We start from the raw sequence: 19,381 nt of genomic DNA, 5'->3' as shown, positions 1-19,381 counted from the left end.
ACTCAACTCCTAGAAGAGGTAAAAAGACAGCTCAACCTAATTGGTTTTTCTGTAACTCTGTTTGACTAGGCTACCCCTGAACACAATACAAAGACACAGACCAACCTTATTCTTCCCTCTAAGCAACAAAATAGCTAAGAAAATCTAACTGACCGAGGAGAACACTGAAATTGGACAGGCTTGCATAGGAGTTTTTAAACATCACAAATGATAAAATATTGTGTCCTTATTCCTTAATATGTTAGATTAGCCTATTTCTCATGCACCTAAAACAATGTCACCTTAAAACATGCAGCGAAACCAAAGCTAACATAAAAAGTATGAATTTTCACTATAAGCAGGCTAAATAGTCTTCAGCTCAAATGCCAACAAAAGCTCAATTAAATTTGAGGGACAATGGAAAAGTTGGTCAGGCAGACATTCATTTATGCCAAGTCTGACTTTAGAAACCAAGACTATTGGGATTATGGTACCTGTTTATATTTTTTTATTTTTTAAATCCTGACTAACCTTGAACACCATTCAACCTTTACACAAATTATTACCCGAAACCAGCTTCAACACATTTGGTTTGGTAGCTGCCTTTAAAACAGAAATGGCACATCAGGTCAACAACCTCACCTCCAGGCCAGACTAAAGCATTTAAAAGACTGCAGTGCTTGGAAATGACGGTCCATCACAAATACATCGATGACAGATGTAATTACAACCCTGGTCAGTTTAGAGAGATTCTCTGGTACTTTTGTATATTAATTTTTAGCCAGTAGTTCTCAAAGTAGCCAAAAGTGGTCCATGATAAATACATATGTCATCACAGTACCAGTTAAAAGCTAGGATACACCTACTCATTAAAGGGTTTTTCTTAATTTGGACTATTTTCTAAATTGTAGAATAATAGTGAAGAAATCAAAACTATGAAATAACACAACCACAAAAAGTGTTAAACAAACCCAAATATATTTTTCATTCTTCAAAGAAGTCACCCTTTTGGCTTGACAGCTTTGCACATGCTTGGCTTTCTCTCAACCAGCTTCACATGGAATTATTTTCCAACAGTCTTGAAGGAGTTCCCACATATGCTGAGCACTTGATGGCTGCTTTTCCTTCACTCTGCGGTCCAACTCATCCCAAACCATCTCAATTGGGTTGAGGTTGGGTGATTGTGGAGGCCAGGTCATCTGATGCAGCCCTCCATCCCTCTCCTTCTTGGTCAAATAGTCCTTACACAGCCTGGAGGTGTGTTAGGTCATTGCCCTGATGAAAAACAAATAGTCATCCCATCATCTGGTTCTCACTTAGTGGGACTGTGTATCACTGCAGAATGCTGTGGAAGCCATGCTGGTTAAGTGTGCCTTGAATTCTAAATAAATCACTGATAGTGTCACCAGCAAAGCACCCCCACACCATCCCACCTCCTCCTCCATGCTTCACGGTGGGAACCACACATGCGGAGGTCATCCGTTCACCTACTCTGCGTCTCACAAAGGCACGGCGGTTGGAACCAAAAATCCAAAAAAGTTGGACTCATCAGACAAAAGGACAGATTTCCCCCAGTCTAATGTCCATTGCCCAAGCAAGTCTCCTCTTCTTATTGGTGTCCTTTAGTAATGGTTGCTTTGCAGCAATTCGACCATGAAGGCCTGATTCACACAGTCTCCTCTGAAGAGTTGATGTTGACATGTGTCTGTTACTTTAAGCATTTATTTGGGCTGAAATCTGAGGTGCAATTAACTCTAACGAACTTATCATCTGCAGCAGAGGTAACTCTGGGTCTTCCTTTCCTGTGCCGGTCCTGAGAGTCGGTTTCATCATAGCGCTTGATGGTTTTTGCCACTGCATTGACTGACCTTCATGTCTTAAAGTAATGATGGACTGTTAATTGAAATCAAATCAAATTGTATTTGTCACATGCGTCGAATACAAAATGTGTAGACCTTACAGTGAAATGCTTACTTACAAGCCCATAGCCAACAATGCAGTTAAGGGAGAAAAAACTTTCAAAGAAATAAAAGTAACAAATAATTAAAGAGCAGCAGTAAAATAACAATAGCGAGGACATACAGTTGAAGTCGGAAGTTTACATACAACTTAGCCAAATACATTTAAACTCAGTTTTCCACAATTCCTGACACTTAATCCTAGTAAAAAATTCCCTGTCTTCGGTCAGATAGGATCACCATTTTATTTTAAGAATGTGAAATGTCAGAATAATAGTAGAGAATTATTTATTTCAGCTTTTATTCCTTTCATCACATTCCCAGTGGGTCAGAAGTTTACATACACTCAATTGGTATTCGATAGCATTGCCTTTAAAATCGTTTAACTTGGGTCAAATGTTTCAGTTAGCCTTCCACAAGCTTCACAGAATAAGTTGGGTGAATTTTCACCCATTCCTCCTGACAGAGCTTGTGTAACTGAGTCAGGTTTGTAGGACTCTTTGCTCGCACACATTTTCTATAGGATTGAGGTCAGGGCTTTGTGATGGCCACTCCAATACCTTGACTTTGTTGTCCTTAAGCCATTTTGCCACAACTTTGGATGTATGCTTGGGGTCATTGTCCATTTGGAAGACCCATTTGCAACCAAGCTTTAACTGATGTCTTGAGATGTTAATTCAATATATCCACATAATTTTCCTTCTCATGATGCCATCTATTTTGTGAAGTGCACCAGTCCCTACTGCAGCAAAGTACCCCACAACATGATGCCGCCACCCCCGTGCTTCATTGTTGGGATGGTGTTCTTCGGCTTACAAGCCTCCCCCTTTTTCCTCCAAACATAACAATGGTCATTATGGCCTAACAATTTTATTTTTGTTTCATCAGACCAGAGGACATTTCTCCTCAAAGTACGATCTTTGTCCCCCGTGTGCAGTTGCAAACTGTAGTCTGGCTTGTTTATGGTGGTTTTGGAGCAGTGGCTTCTTCCTTGCTGAGCGGCCTTGCAGGTTATGTCGATATAGGACTCGTTTTACTGTGGATATAGATACTTTCGTACCCATTTCCTCCAGAATCTTCACAAGGTCCTCTGCTGTTGTTCTGGGATTGATTTGTACATTTCGCACCAAAGTACGTTCATCTCTAGGAGACAGAACGCGTCTCCTTCCTGAGTGGTATGACGGCTGCCTAGTCCCATGGTGTTTATACTGTTTGTTTGTACAGATGAATGTGGTACCTTCAAGCATTTGGAAATTGCTCCAAAGGATGAACCAGACTTGTGGAGGTCTACAATTTATTTTCTGAGGTCTTGGATGATTTCTTTTGATCTTCCCATGATGTCAAGCAAAGAGGCACTGAGTTTGAAGGTATACCTCCATTTGACTCAAATTATGTCAATTAGCCTATCAGAAGCTTCTAAAGCCATGACATAATTTTCTGGAATTTTCTAAGCTGTTTAAAGGCACAGTCAACTTAGTGTATGTAAACTTCTGACCCACTGGAATTGTGATACAGTGAATTTTAAGTGAAATAATCTGTCTGTAAACAATTGTTGGAAAAATGACTTGTGTCATGCACAAAGTAGATGTCCTAACCGACTTGCCAAAACTAGAGTTTGTTAACAAGAAATTTGTGGAGTGGTTGAAAAATGAGTTTTAATGACTCCAACCTAAGTGTATGTCAATTTCAGACTTCAACTGTATACAGGGGTACCAGTACACAGTCAATGTGGGGGGGTTACTGGTTAGTCGAGGTAATATGTACATGTAGGTACAGTTATTAAAATGACTATGCATAGATAATAACAGAGTAGCAGCAGTGTAAAGGGGGGACAAATAGTCTGGAAAGCAATTTGATTAGATGTTCAGGAGTCTTAAGGCTTGGGGGTAGAACCTGTTAAGAAGCCTGGATGGCAGGAAGCTTGGCCCCAGTTATGTACTCGGCCGTACGCACTACCCTCTGTCGTGCCTTGCGGTCCTTTGGCCTTGCAGTTGCCATACCAGGCAGTGATTCAACCAGTCACAGGATGCTCTCGATGGTGCGGCTGTAGAACCTTTTGAGGATCTGAGGACCAATACCAAATATTTTCAGTCTCCTGAGAGAGAATAGGTGTTGACGTGCCCTCTTCACGACTGTCTTGGTGTGCTTGGACCATGTTAGTTTGTTGGTGATGTGGACACCAAGGATCTTGAAGCTCTCAACCTGCTCTACTACAGCCCCGTCGATGAGAATGGGGGCTTGCTCGATCCTCCTTTTTCTGTAGTCCACAATCATCTCCTTTGTCTTGATCATGGTGAGGGAAGAGGATGTTGTCCTGGCACCACATGGCCAGGTCTCTGACCTCCTCCCTATCGGCTGTCTCGTCGTTGTCGGTGATCAGGCCTACCACTGTTGTGTCATCTGCAAACTTAATGATGGTGTTGGAGTCGTGCCTGGCCGTGCAGTCATGAGTGAACAGGGAGTACAGGACGGGACTGAGCACGCACCCCTGAGGGGCCCCGTGTTGAGGATCAGCGTGGCAGATGTGCTGTTACCTACCCTTACCACCTGGGGGCGGCCCGTCAGAAAATCCAGGATCCAGTTGCAGAGGGAGGTGTTTAGTCCCAGGGTCCTTAGCTTAGTAATGAGCTTTGAGGGCACTATGAAGCTGGTTGAGAGACTGCCAAGAATGTGCAAACCTGTCATCAAGGAAAAAGCTGGCTACTTTGAAGAATCTAAAATATATTTTGATTTGTTTGACACTTTTTTGGTTACTACATGATTCCATAGTTTTGATGTCTTCACTATTATTCTACAATGTAGAAAATAGTTTACAAAAAAAGAAAAACCCTTGAATGAGTAGGTGTGTCCAAACTTTTGACTGGTACTGTATGTGCAGATATGCACACCACGTCATTGCTCTCTCTCTGCTGTGTGCGCATCTTGCTAGCTGTCACTCAAATGGCGAGGGGCTGAGGCTCATTGCCTGAAACTCTAATTGCTTGGGGGCTGGCCCAAGTGGGGGAACATTTTGGGAAAATGGCACCGCACAGCTTCTAGAAAACATCTGCTTTCCAACTAGGGAATTCATGGCTAATTGAGGTAAGACAGCAATTCTGCTTATTGACTATATACATATGAACTACACACTGACACATTAAGCCCAAAGCAGGAGGTTTAAAAAATACGTACTTGTCATCAAGGTTCCGGTACATGTCTAACTGGATGTGTTGCTTTTACATCACAAGCCAAATTCTGCAGTGATACCTGGGAACAGTGCATGGTTTGCCTGTCTCTCTTGGCAGGATTACGACAAGACACAAACTACTGATGAGCAAGAGGTTGTGGGCCATAGTTTATTGGCAATAACACAACTTCGTCACTCCTACACATGCACTAGTTACAGTGCATTCGGAAAGTATTCAGACCCCTTGACTTTTTCCACATTTTGTTACGTTACAGCCTTATTCTAAAATTGATTCAATGGGGGGGTTCCCCCTCATCATACAATAACCCATAATGACAAAGCAAAAACTGTTTTTGAAATTTTTGCAAATGTATAAAAATAAATAAATATCACATTTACATAAGTATTCAGACCCTTTACTCAGTACTTTATTGAAGAACCTTTGGCAGTGATTACATCCAAGAAGATTCGAGGCTATGACGCTACAAGCTTGGCAAACCTGTATTTGGGAATATTTCTCCCATAGATCCTCAAGCTCTGTCAGGTTGGATTGGGAGCATTGCAGCACAGCTATTTTCAGGTCTCTTCGATCGGGTTCAAGTCCGGGCTCTGGCCGGGCCACTCAAGGACTTGTCCCGAAGCCACTCCTGTTTTGTCTTGGCTGTGTGCTTAGGGTTGTTGTCCTGTTGGAAGGTGAATCTTCGCCCCAGTCTGAGGTCCTGAGCGCTCTGGAGCAGGTTTTCATCAAGGATCTCTCTGTACATTGTTCCGTTCATCTTCGCCTTCGACTAGTCTCCCAGTACCTGCCGCTGAAAAACATCCCCACGCTGCCACCATGCTTCACCGTAGGGATGGCGCCAGGTTTCCTCCAAACGTGATACTTGGCATTCAGGCCAGAGTTCAATCTTGGTTTCATCAGACCAGAGAATATTGTTTCTCATGGTCTGAGAGTCCTTTAGGTGCCTTTTGAGTGTTAATGAGCCATTTGTACATTTTTCTCTCAGCTTTTGTTATTTTCTCTGGATTGGCGAGAGACCATTTCATTTGAGTGCTTTTATTGTCAATGTCATATGTTTGCTATCATTGGGCCACTATTGAACCCAAAGTGCCCCCAAATCCATTGTTTTGCTGCTGTAACTCATTAACTTGTTGCATTTCTCCAAACCAAGGGTGATGTTGAACATGTTTTATTCATGACAGATTATTTTTTTAATCCCAGATTATTTTCATTTCTTTATATTCCCCTTAGGATCATAAATTGCAATCCATTTTCATGTATTTTTCTATGGTTATTATGTAAGACTAACTTTACCTAACCCATGCGTGCACTGCTAACTGCTGGTGCTGCTAATGCCAGTTCCCGTTCTTCTATTGATGGCCTACTAACACAGACACTGATCAGATCACACTCTACCATAAAGGCCTGATTCTTGGAATTCTGAAGAGAAGGGAGATACTTCAGAAGGACAAGCAATCTCCACAGAGGAACTCTGGAACTCAGTCAGAGTGACAATTGGGTTCCTGGTCACCTGCCTGACTAATGCCCTTCTCCGCCGATTGCTAAATTTGGCTGGGCAGCCAGCTCTAGGAAGAGTCTTGGTGGTTCCAAACTTCTTCCATTTAAGAATGATGGAGGCCACTGTGTTCTTGGGGACCTTCAATGCTGCAATTTTTTGGGGGGTACCCCTCCCCAGATCTGTGCCTCGACACAATCCTGTCCCAGAGCTCTATGGACAATTCCTTTGACTTCATGGATTGGTTTCTGCTCTGACATGCACTGTCAACTATGGGACCCTATATAGACAGGTGTGCCTTCCAAATCATGCCCAATCAATTGAATTTACCACAGGTGGACTCCAATCAAGTTGTAGAAACATTTCAAGGATGATCAATGGAAACAGGATGGACCTGAGCTCAATTTAGAGTATTATAGCAAAGCATCTGAATATTTATGTAAATAAAGGAATATATATATAAAATTAATTGCTTTGTCATTATGGGGTATTTTGTGTAGATTGATTATTATTTATTTTTCATTATATATATTATTTTTTTGAATAAGGCTGTAACAACAAAATGTGGAAAAAGTCAAGGGGTCTGAATACCTTTCCGAATAGACTATTTTGTTTAGTGGCCGATAGCAGCATAATTAACTTGACAAACACAAGAGCCTTCCACTCACTGTCCAAACAATCTCAGCCGTCACCCATTTAAGAATACGAGTCTTGTGAAATCATGTCTGCAAAGATTAGTCTGCATTCATGGGTGCTGCTGGGCGGGTACAAATAAGGTTCCAAACAGTGTACCAGCTTCAATCTAATTATAGAAACCGCAAACAAAGGCAACATTTTCACAGGTTAATGTCCTCAAATGTAAATGTTTAGGAGAGAGTTAAGTTATGTTTGGTACCATACAAAGCTACTAAATTGCATGGTCAGATAACATCATTATTGTTCAAGGCTACATTGTTGTTTGATGGACAAGTATACATTTTTTTCCGATACAAATTGACAGGTGACGTCACCCCAGTGACAGCAGTGGTGACCACAACCTTTCTTCTGACTAATTTGTTACAGTTCAGAGGCGAAAAATAGATTGAAACATGAAACATAAATGATTTTCAGTCAGCCACCTGTGAGGTTTCTAACTGTTGCATTGTATGATTAGCTACAAATTCAAGCATGTTTAAGGGAATGCTTAGCTAACATTTAGGATTTGCATGCCTATACTTGAAACATTATTTTCAACTACGTTAAATCTAGGCTTCAACCAAGTAAAACATGTTTCTTTTAATAGACACCTTTGGGCTTTACCACGCGCCCAATTGACTCAAGTGTCACTGTTTACAAAAGAGTTTAAAATGGAACATTACTTTTACCGTCTCGGTTTAAAATGGGATATGAAATGGAAAATGTTCTCCCAATTCGTTCTAAACAATGTTGTTTACCAAAATGTAAAAAAACAAACATTGTACTATCATAATATATTTTAAAATTTATTTTAGGACATTTCAATAATCTACAGCAGATTAATTCAGTAGTTCAGATGTTGCGTGCTCAAGTGCACAATAATGCAAAACTGGATTTTTTTCCCCTTCTAATTGTTTTCCAGGCCTCAATCCATAATTCCCAGTCCTTCGGGAAAGGGTGGATAAATCCCTCAGAAATTTATAAAACTCAAGATTTGAACCTACTGCGAATGTTCGATAGAATAAAGTTAGTCTACTAAATTGGAAACCGCGCATTACAACTTTACGCCTTTATTGTAACAGTTGTCAACTTTTCCTACCTGCACGGAATCGGCGGCCATCTTGGCTTTCGACTTTTGAATCAAACTCTACGGAGAGAGGGGAGGTGGAACTCCAAAAACAGCCTTGTTTTGAGTTTCCCTCTCGTGCGACAAAAATAACTTATTCGGTGACCAAACCATCGGTCATCTTGGAAATACTTGACTTTCCATGCCTTTCTTTGAATCCTTGTGTCTTTTTTCGCTTAGGCCAAGGCACGAAAAGTTGTTCTATAGTCCACATAAGTGAAGCAGCACCATAAATCTGTCCCACTGCTTTGGGAGAGAGCAGCGGTGGTTTGTGTGGAAATACATCAGCGTCCGCCCATAGGAGCTATGCACTCGCTCAACCCATAGCCCACTCTCGCGGCCAGATTATAGTCACACTCTCTCACGTGATCATACATTTCACATACAGACGAACCCCGCAATTTTTTACGGAATAGTTTGACAATTCTAGCACTAGGTTAAAACGATTAAGATTATGAGCAGGAGGTTATACTATGATATAGTAGCTGAAAATAGTGAAGGAAACTTCAATGACATCATCTTCCTAATTTATTATAGGATACCAAATATAAAAAGCGGCAGTAGTGTAGTGATAGCCTACAGGGGTTCCCAAACTTTTTAACTCAGGGCCCCCCTATTTCTATTGGCACAAGCACTGTTCGTGATACAAGCTGTTCACACCCCTCTTGTTGGTGGAGATCATTTTGCAGGTTTAAAGTTTATTTCCTGCAATTCTACACATTTTGTCATGGGGCCCAAAGAAAATGTAGCAGTTTTAAATAAAATGTTCTTGCAATCCTATACATTTTGCCATGTCTAATGTGTATTCATGTGATATTTGAGTGACAAAAAAATGACAACAATATCTATGGGCTAAAAAAAAACTACATGAAAGCGTTAGCTGATCTGAATATTTCTGACAGGTAACCAACATGACAAGATTAACTGATGATGCTCTACCCAATTTCGAATTACTGGATTACTGGCGTAATACATTGTAATAGTACAGTAGTAGTAGTGGCAGAGAATAACTATCCTGATTGTAACCAAATCTGTCCAGTTGCTGCCGCCAATCTAAAATAGCTGTCAACTGACTGCACTTGATACCAATGGCACCACGCTGTCCATGTGCAGGCAGGTCTTCTACAGATATGGCCCCAACAAGATAAAGAATCAAGTCATGTCCATTATACAATAGATGTCTGTGTGTTAAGTTCTGGACATGTGCGCCCTGTTCAATAATATCTGTCACAACCTGTGAGACACTGGGATGTTGGTCTGGCCCCAGTGTATTATATAAGGCTGTGCTGAACTCTACCTATCACTTAGGTGAGACGTCATGCATAGACGTCAATGGAATGTGGGAGAGTGTTCCATAGTGTGTGCCCATTACCCAAAATAAACTTTTCTGAACACAGCCCTAAGCTTCTGATAACCTGAAATGTGATCTTTTCAATCCAACAATACTACAGTAGTTCATTGGTTTGGTGTGGTAATAGGTTGGTTTCAAGTGTTGGGTAGTAACTAAACTCAGCAAAAAAAGAAACGTCCCTTTTTCAGGACCCTGTCTTTCAAAGATAATTCCTAAAAATTCAAATAACTTCACAGATCTTCATTGTAAAGAGTTTAAACACTGTTTCCCATGCTTGTTCAATGAACCATAAACAATGAATTAACATGCAGCTGTGGAATGGTCGTTAAGACACTAACAGCTTACAGACGGTAGGCAATTAAGGTAACAGTTATGAAAACTTAGGACACTAAAGAGGCCTTTCTACTGACTCTGAAAAACACCACAAGAAAGATGCCCAGGGTCCCTGCTCATCTGCGTGAATGTGACTTAGGCATGCTGCAAGGAGGCATGAGGACTGCAGATGTGGCCAGGGCAATACATTGCAATGTCTGTACTGTGAGACGCCTAAGACAGTGTTACAGGGAGGCAGGATGGACAGCTGATCCTCCTCGCAGTGGCAGACCACGTGTAACAACACCTGCACAGGATCGGTACATCCGAACATCACACTTGTGGGACAGGTAGAGGATGGCAACAACAACTGCCTGAGTTACACCAGGAACGCACAGTCCCTCCATCAGTGCTCAGACTGTCCGCAATAGGCTGAGAGAGGCTGGACTGAGGGCTTGTAGACCTGTTGTAAGGCAAGTCCTCACCAGACCCACCGTCGTTGGACCAGACAGGACTGGCAAAATGTGCTCTTCACTAACGAGTCGTGGTTTTGTCTCACCAGGGGTGATGGTCGGATTCACGTTTATCTTCGAAGGAATGAGCATTACACCGAGGCCTGTACTCTAGAGTGGGATCGATTTGGAGGTGGAAGGTCCGTCATGGTCTGGGGCGGTGTGTCACAGCATCATCGGACTGAGTTTGTTATCAATGCAGGCAAACTCAACGCTGTGCTTTACAGGGAAGACATCCTCCTCCCTCATATGGTACCCTTCCTGCAGGCTCATCCTGACATGACCCTCCAGCATGACAATGCCACCAGCTATACTGCTTTTTCTGTATGTGATTTTCTGCAAGACAGGAATGTCAGTGTTCTGCCATGGTCAGCGAAGAGCCCGCATCTCAATCCCATTGAGCACGTTGGATCGGCGGGTGAGGGCATTTCCCCCCAGAAATGTCTGGGAACTTGCAGGTGCTTTGTAGGGAGAGTGGGGTAACATCTCCCAGCAAGAACTGGCAAATCTGGTGCAGTCCATGAGGAGGAGATGCACTGCAGTACTTAATGCAGCTGGTGGCCACACCAGATACCGACTGTTACTTTTGATTTTGATCCCCCCTTTGTTCAGGGACATATTATTCAATTTCTGTTAGTCACATGTCTGTGGAACTTGTTCAGTTCATGTCTCAGTTGTTGAATCTTGTTATGTTCATACAAATATTTACACATGTTAAGTTTGGTGAAAATAAACGCAGTTGATAGTTAGGGGATGTTTCTTTTCTTGCTGAGTTTACATATATTTTGAGTAATTTAACTACATCAAATCTTGGTAGTGTTTTCAGTAGTTAATTACTTGTTTTGCCATGTAGCGGTGTAGCTAACTACTGGAACTACACATTAGGCAACTTTTTTTGCAAAAGTAAAATAAAATATGGGTGAAGTAGGCAATAATGATTTATTTCCGGCTTCACACCTCCGTAATTCTCACTTGAAACATTGTTTTTGTGTTTAACAGGCTAAATTACACACTGTTAACATTTGACCCCAGAGTGATCTGTCTTGCAATTTGTAGTCTGTGAGATTTCAGATTTCATTTTTCACAAAGTAGTTTGGATGTAGTGAACTACTTTTTCAAAGTAACTTTATTTACGTAAACTATATATATATTAAGGGTAGCAGTTAGTGTAGCTTAACTTCTTCCAGTGTAATGTAATTGGTAGCTCGGTAAACTATATTTTAAGAGTAGCTTCCCCAACACTTTTGGTTTCCTGCTTCTGTACCGTCACCAGTGCATAAGAAAGTTGTTACACTATATAGCCTTCATTACAGGTCCTGGATCAGTTTGGTCATTTTACAGATGAAGAGATCCAATCTCATGAAGTAGGTCTCAGATCAGTCTGGGAGGGCTTGGACAGAGGGCCAGGGAAACCCTTTTTATAGGGTCACAGTGACAAGTCCAGGACGTTGTTGTAGGCTGGCTATCTAATGACAGGATTAATAGGAGATTGGTTCAGTAATTGATGACGAGCATGAGATTACCAAGGCCTGGCTGGGTAAAGCTTGGTGAGACACCGATTCAACAGTGTGCACCAGGCAGCCCTGGGACTGTGACTTACCCTTTTCTTCGAACAGAGAAGTTGATGTGTACTTGTTGCCATTATTTTCCTCAGTTTGGAAACCCCTCATGTCATTTGGTCTCAATCTGCTTTTTCAGGAAGAGGTTTCACCTAGCCTGATCCATGTCTTTTAATTGGCTGCTTCCATGACACACACACACACACACACACACATCACCACGGACTGGATAATGTCACCCATAGATGTCTCCACTCCAGGCGGGTGAAGACACAAATTAGCCAATGAGCTCCCTCTATAGTACAGAGAGAACAGCAGCCAACAATGTCGATCAATGTACTAACAAATAATTACATAAAAAGCATGCAGTAATGGGCAATTCATTTTTTTTTAAAGACGACAACAAGAACATGGGAATGACAAAATGATAACAAAAACATGGTGAGGTTAACAATCCAACAGATACTACACAGAGAGAGAGAACCTGTCTTTGCAGTGATTTGGGTTGGTTAGGGAGGAAGGGAAAATAGGCTGAGTGACCAAAACTAGAGGAGTAGTCTCTGTATAACATAGACCTTAAAGGGGCACTTCACCACTTGAACCTCACATTCATTATACAGTATATACAGTTGAAGTCGGAAGATTACATACACCTTAGCCAAATACATTTAAACTCAGTTTTACACAATTCCTGACTTGACTTTTCAAAATTCCCTGTCTTAGGTCAGTTAGGATCACCACTTTATTTTAAGACTGAAATGTCAGAATAATAGTAGAGAATTATTTATTTCAGCTTTTATTTCTTTCATCAAATTCCCAGTGGATCAGAAGTTTACATACACTCAATTAGTATTTCGTAGCATTGCCGTTAAATTGTTTAACTTGGGTCAAACGTTTTGGGCATCCTTCCACAAGCTTGCCACAATAAGTTGGGTGAATTTTGGCCCATTCCTCCTGACAGAGCTTGTGTAACTGAGTCAGGTTGGTAAGACTCCTTGCTCGCACATGCTTTTTCAGTTCTGTCCACACATTTTCTATAGGATTGAGGTCAGGGCTTTTTTGATGGCCACTCCAATACCTCGACTTTGTTGTCCTTAAGCCATTTTGCCACAACTTTGGAAGAATGCTTGGGGTCATTGTCCATTTGGAAGACCCATTTGCAACCAAGCTTTAACTTCCAGACTGATGTCTTAAGATGTTGCTTCAATATATCCACATCATTTTCCTACCTCATGATGCCATCTATTTTGTGAAGTGCACCAGTCCCTCCTGCAGCAAAGTACCCCACAACATGATGCCGCCACCCCCGTGCTTCATTGTTGGGATGGTGTTCTTCGGCTTACAAGCCTCCCCCTTTTTCCTCCAAACATAACAATGGTCATTATGGGCAAACAGTTCAATTTCTGTTTCATCAGACCAGAGGACATTTCTCCAAAAAAGTATGATCTTTGTCCCCATGTGCAGTTGCAAACCATAATCTGTCTTTTTTATGACGGTTTTGGAGCAGTGGCTTCTTCCTTGCTGAGCGGCCTTTCAGGTTATGTCGATATAGGACTCGTTTTACTGTGGATTTAGATACTTTTGTACCGGTTTACTCAAGCATCTTCACAAGGTCCTTTGCTGTTGTTCTGAGATTGATTTGCACTTTTCGCACCAAAGTATGTTCATCTCTAGGAGACAGAATGCGTCTCCTTCCTGAGCGATATGACGGCTGCGTTGTCCCATGGTGTTTATACTTATCCAGAGTTCTTATTCACCACACCAGTGTCTGTGAAATCAGCATGTTTCTACAAAAAGATGACAGAGAATGACTCCTGATGATGTCACATGGTGAAGTGCCCCTTTAATAACGTGAGAACACAAGCTATGTTTAGTTTTGTACTGCCTGCCTACCATCCCAACATCATAATTTACCTCAGGAGATTCAATCTCTCTTTTATAATCCACTGTGGGAAAAAAAAAAAAAACTTTTATTTTTTGTACTTCTGCTGTCTCAAAGTCTGGGCTAAGGCTTGATTAATTAACGGCTGTTCTAGTGCTCCGGCACTGCAGTCACTGTGGCTGGGCTGAGTTACAGAGATGATCTGATCAGTGTCTGTATTATTAGGCCATCAATAGAAGAACAGGAACTGGCATTAGCAGCACCAGCAGTTAGCAGTGCACGCATGGGTTAGGTAAAGTTAGTCTTACATGATAACCATAGAAACATAAATGACAATGGATTGCAATCTATGATCCTAAGGGGAATATAAAAGAAATGAAAATAATCTGTGATAAAAAATAAAAAAAATCTGTCATAAAATAAAAAATGGTCAATGTCACACTTTGTTTGGAGAAATGCAACAAGTCAATGAGTTTACAGCAGCAAAACAATGGATTTGGGGGCACTTTGGGTTCAATAGTGGCCCAATGATAGAAAACATATGATATATTGACAATAAAAGCACTCAAATGAAATGGTCTCTTGCCAATCTAGAGAAAATAACAAAAGCTGAGAGAAAAATGTACAAATGGCTCGCTCATTAGCCAAATCTGAAGTCCTCTTAAAATAAAATAACCGTTTGAGCTAGATGTATTGAAATTAGTAATATGTACAGCAGCTGAATTGTCTTCTTCCATAGTTTAATTACATCATGTGTAAACACTTCACATTCCACCTAGCAATAATCCAACTGGGTCAAAGAGTCTGAAAACAAGTAAATAAGTACAGTATAAAACACTGAATAGTAGTACCACAGTCGTGAACAGGGTGTATCAGTCACCCAAGTCTATGGAGGCCACAGAATTTTGATTTTGTAAAAACGTCTTCAATTCATATAGATAAACTCCAAGATAACATTGTAGTCGACTTTTAATTTTAGACGGTTACATCATTTGAACACGTAAAAAGTGGGACGACAATGTTCCCATAGACGATGACAGTAAAGTAGAATGAAAATACAAATAAAATGCAAACAAACAGAACAAGCCAATAAAAACCCGCCCTCTGGACGGAAAATACAAATCATGTGACCAGAAGTAAACGGACATGGCCAGCTGCCAAGTAGACTCATCTCCTGCCATGTGTCTGTCAAGCAAATCACTCCTGTGAACTTTCACCTGGAAGGAGAAAGGTAGTCCTGGAACTTAGATGCTGGTGGGAACATGCCCTATTGGCACTCTCGCACCAGGAAGAGGCAGCTTCCTGGTTCTGTCGGCTACTATGGAGGCGGAGGAGTCAGTGAAGCGGGCGACATTCAGAAACTGCTAACAACGTCTAACACAGACAGTTCCACAGATCCACTGATGATCTTAGGTTTTCCTCCTCTCCTCTGTCCTCTCCCCAGTGTGTGTGACTACGGCATGAAGCCTTGAGGAATGGTCCATCTTTCATGTGCACTAGTTAGTTTTTGGGGTAGATCTTCTCGTAGAAGAAGTTCTGAGCCAGCAGGTAGAGTTCCCCGTCCTTCTCCCGGACGGCGTGAGCCCGGACAAACTGGAACTGCTCCAGGGCAAACTCGTAGAACTCGTTTTCCATCTTCCAGATGGCGGACTGCTGCAGCTTGGCGCTGGATTCCTTGGTGGGCGGCTTCTTTTCACTTGTCTTCCTCAGGTGGGATTTCTTCCCTGTTGGGTAAGGGGCATATAGTTTTTAGTTAAAGATGGTATGTAGAAATTGTCCAATATAATGAGCTGTTAGAGCTGTGAAAAAAAGTGAGAATTGGTCTCTCATAGAGCAGCAACAAGTGAAAATGTGTTTTTTTGTTTATACACTTAAAATCACCTCTCCTGTGACAAAAAGGTACATCTACTGTACGTGCTTCAAAAGCAGGTACGTCATCATTCTACATACGATCGGCTGACACAAACATTTTTAAAAAAAAGCTGGAAATAGTCTTAAATCAATCTCACTTTTGCGATAAATAGTCCTGAATAAAGTCCTATTCTAAAACGTCCTCTCAGTAGGAAGTAGGCATTGGTAGCGTACCCGTTTTGTAGAGCTCGGTGGCGCCCCTGAAGAAGCGCGGCAGCGCCGCCTCAAGCATCATCACAAAGTCCTCCAGCTCCTCAGTCACCCCCACCAGCAGGTACTCATTGACCAGGTTATACTTGGCCTGCTCCAAGGCCCAGTGGCTGCCCACGTTCCTATGGGGGGGGGGGGAGATTGATTGACTGTCTATAAAATGTATTTAGACAGCCCTTTTTAGCACCGGCTGTACCTGAGATGTTCAGATTTACGTATAGGATGATTTCACGTTGGATACATTGGCAGCTCCGAGCTGAATTGCAGTATACAGCACGAGTATGGGAAAACAAATACAAAACATCTATAAACTGCGTTTACAATCAAGCAAATGGGCTAGTCACGCATTCTCGACATTGGGCAGAAAGAGAGATGATGTAAATGTAAATGATACAGATCACAAGAGAGGAAAAGCATGCAATAGTATGTATTTATTTATTTTACCTTTATTTAACTAGGCAAGTCAGTTAAGAACAAATTCTTATTTTCAATGACGGCCTAGGAACACTGGGTTAACTGCCTGTTCAGGGGCAGAACGACACATTTGTACCTTGTCAGCTCGGGGGTTTGAACTTGCAACCTTCCGGTTACTAGTCCAACACTCTAACCACTAGGCCACCCTGGCAGGTATAATGGAGGTTAAAGGGGTTCAACTGTCCATATCCCAGCCCATTAAAGAAATTTGTTATAGGTTAAGAATGCAGGGTATGGATGTCACGTAAGGAGGGGTACATACCAGCATTCGGAGTAGTGACCACAGAAAAAGGGAATCTGCAGCCACAGCTTTTCCGGGGCGCAGTCGGAGCCACCCGCCGACACGCACTCATCAAAGGTCTGAATCACATCAACGAAAAATGTAATGTACCATTACCTATGGAAGCGTGTTTTACAGTTCAAATACATTGTATATATTACTGCTAATAAATAAAATAATTCTAAGTGGAACCTTAAAGACGGAATCCGCATTAGGCGGAAACAGTCCTACTGTCCGCCCCAGCACCTTTGTTATCGTTTTTGTTTTGTGGACGAAGTGGAGGGGAGGTGCATCGAGCAGTAGGCAGGGGGGCAAAAAAAACAATGGCAGTAGATATTCCGCTGTTCTCCCGCGCACGCAAAGATGCACTGTGGGACTGACCTTCTTATCCCCTTGTTTCCGGCGCCGCAGGCCGGGCCGGTAGTCGTCCCCAAAACGCAGGAAGTAGTAGTAGGACACCAGGCGCTCGATGGGGTCGCGGATCACATTGATGTAGACAGGCTTCTTCTTTACTCCAAACCTGCGTCAAAACAGAGAGCTCGTGTTAGAATACAATTGTATCGTGATGTCCGACCCGAATATTACACATATATTGTCTAAGATGACCTATGAACAGACAATGTCTTAATATCGCGGGCCTGTTCAATAAGAGATGGTGTTGTCATGTGTAAGGACTTCCGTCGAGCATAGAGATGCTAGAAATTGCATGTCTAAAATGACCTATGAACACGTCACAAGTTGCAAAATCTAGGCCCTGTTCAATAGGACAGTGTTGCCTTCAATTTGCCATTACGACAGCCCTTTTCATATGATTTAAAGCCGCATCCCTTCGATAGAACCCAACTCTTATCTTTGACCGTCTGAATGTTGCGCAATAGTGATGTGGTATTCTATAAGGCCACAAGGGGGAGACTGCAGCAAAAGTCTATCTGGTAGGATGTGTGCTGTAGTGTGAGGGGTTCTCACTTTGTAAAGTCCAGGAAGGAGACGTGGCCGTGGTAGAACGCCGGCTTCATCTCCCCCCACTCTGTCACGTTCTTCACAAACCGCACCTGAGCAGGTGGACAACGGCAATTAATACATGACATGTGCCTATGTGCCTATCCCCCTCCTCAATCTCTCCCTCCCTCGCTTCCACTCTCCCCTCGCATTCACACTTGCCGATTTTTTAAAGTGACACCAGCTGCCACTCGTCGCCCACTGTTTACATGCTGCCAGAATTATAATGTAGCAATGTTTTGACCTCTGGAAGAGTGAGAGAGGTATAGAGTCACTCTATAGCTCTCTCTCTCACTCTTCCAGAGAGGTCAAAACATTGCTACATTCAAATTCTGGCAGCATGTAAACAGTGGGCGACGAGTGGCAGCTGGTGTCACTTTAAATAGAAAAAAAATCGGCGTATGGCCTCATTGCAACGGTTGGAATGGATCATGGAAGAAACCATGTGTGTGGAGCCTTTATATTCATTCCATTCCAGCCATTACAAAGAGCTACTCCTCTGAGCTCTCCCTCCATCAGCATCCACTATGTAATATTTTCCTCCAATCAGCTACATATAGAGGGACGTTAAACCCTTGACCCTTCTGACCTCACTCGCTCACCTGGTCCTGCATGGACATGACCGGGTTGTTCTTGGTGGTGTTGATGTGCAGCACGTGGTAACGGTTCTTGCCACACAGGTCGTAGGCAATGTTGGTGAAGGAGGTGCTGGCCGTCTTGGGCACGCGGTTGTAGATGACCACCACGTCCTCACTGCCGGCCGCCGAGGGGGCCTCCCGCTCCCGCAGGCCTTCCTGCGTGTGCCTCTCCTCAATCTCGTGCACTTCGTGCCTGGCGATGGCCCGCTCTGCCCAGAAGAAGAGGAGTTAAAGGGTTAGTCCCCCATATTATAGACTATTTTTTAACTTAAAAAAATGTATGCCAAACAAAAACCATCGACTTCAAAGTTTTACTAGAAGAACGGTGCAGATGCAAAGTCTGGCAACAGAATTTTGGTAAAATCTCGTATTTCAAAAACTCTTAAAATATCTGCTCAAAATGAAAGATTCACAGATGTCTGCAGAAAGAATGGTGTGTCGGCTATGACGTGACACCTTGAGTTTAAAAAAAAATTATTATATTTTGGTTATTGAACCACAGTAAGTGAAGTGAATTTACACGCGGTAGAATAATTGTTTTAATTGAATTTCATCTTCGGGCCCTGATCTGTACTACACAGAAATGCATAATTCTGGATATGAATGTCATTCTCTTCAGGGTGATGTGTCCAAAATTTGCTACACACACACACACACACACACACACACACACACAAAAAAAAGTAGAAATATGCAAAATCGTCCTTTGCATATTTGGGTATTATTACACACACTTGCTATTTTAAAATGAGCTCCATCAACAAACAAGGCCAAATTCGGTTGGCCTGCATCGGATCAAATCTGAACAAATATTTTTTATTCATTTAGCAGATGC

At 42.2% G+C, this 19,381-nt stretch overlaps 2 protein-coding genes across 2 annotated transcripts in view; both read right to left on the bottom strand.

Moving 5' to 3' along the window:
• LOC139386558 (serine/threonine-protein kinase N2-like) overlaps window positions 1-8,773 on the bottom strand; it is a 46,425-nt gene extending 37,652 nt beyond the window's left edge. The window contains exon 1 of the mRNA XM_071132208.1: window positions 8,392-8,773. Coding sequence (XP_070988309.1) covers window positions 8,392-8,412 — 21 coding nt within the window. The 5' untranslated portion in view covers window positions 8,413-8,773. The remainder of the gene's footprint in view (window positions 1-8,391) is intronic.
• Window positions 8,774-14,753: 5,980 nt separating this feature from the next.
• The window catches only part of LOC139386857 (heparan sulfate 2-O-sulfotransferase 1-like), a 32,200-nt gene continuing 27,572 nt past the window's right edge, over window positions 14,754-19,381 (bottom strand). The window contains exons 2-7 of the mRNA XM_071132717.1: window positions 18,511-18,755; window positions 17,876-17,961; window positions 17,291-17,429; window positions 16,892-16,989; window positions 16,120-16,277; window positions 14,754-15,758 (exon numbers count right to left, since the gene is read on the bottom strand). Of these exons, the coding sequence (XP_070988818.1) occupies window positions 15,535-15,758; window positions 16,120-16,277; window positions 16,892-16,989; window positions 17,291-17,429; window positions 17,876-17,961; window positions 18,511-18,755 (950 nt within the window). The 3' untranslated portion in view covers window positions 14,754-15,534. The remainder of the gene's footprint in view (window positions 15,759-16,119; window positions 16,278-16,891; window positions 16,990-17,290; window positions 17,430-17,875; window positions 17,962-18,510; window positions 18,756-19,381) is intronic.

The sequence above is a fragment of the Oncorhynchus clarkii genome, chromosome 28, assembly GCF_045791955.1.
Source record: "Oncorhynchus clarkii lewisi isolate Uvic-CL-2024 chromosome 28, UVic_Ocla_1.0, whole genome shotgun sequence".
NCBI classification, from domain to species: domain Eukaryota; kingdom Metazoa; phylum Chordata; class Actinopteri; order Salmoniformes; family Salmonidae; genus Oncorhynchus; species Oncorhynchus clarkii.
The sequence above is the reverse complement of the archived record's forward strand: the minus strand, read 5'-3'. Positions and strand labels throughout refer to the sequence as shown.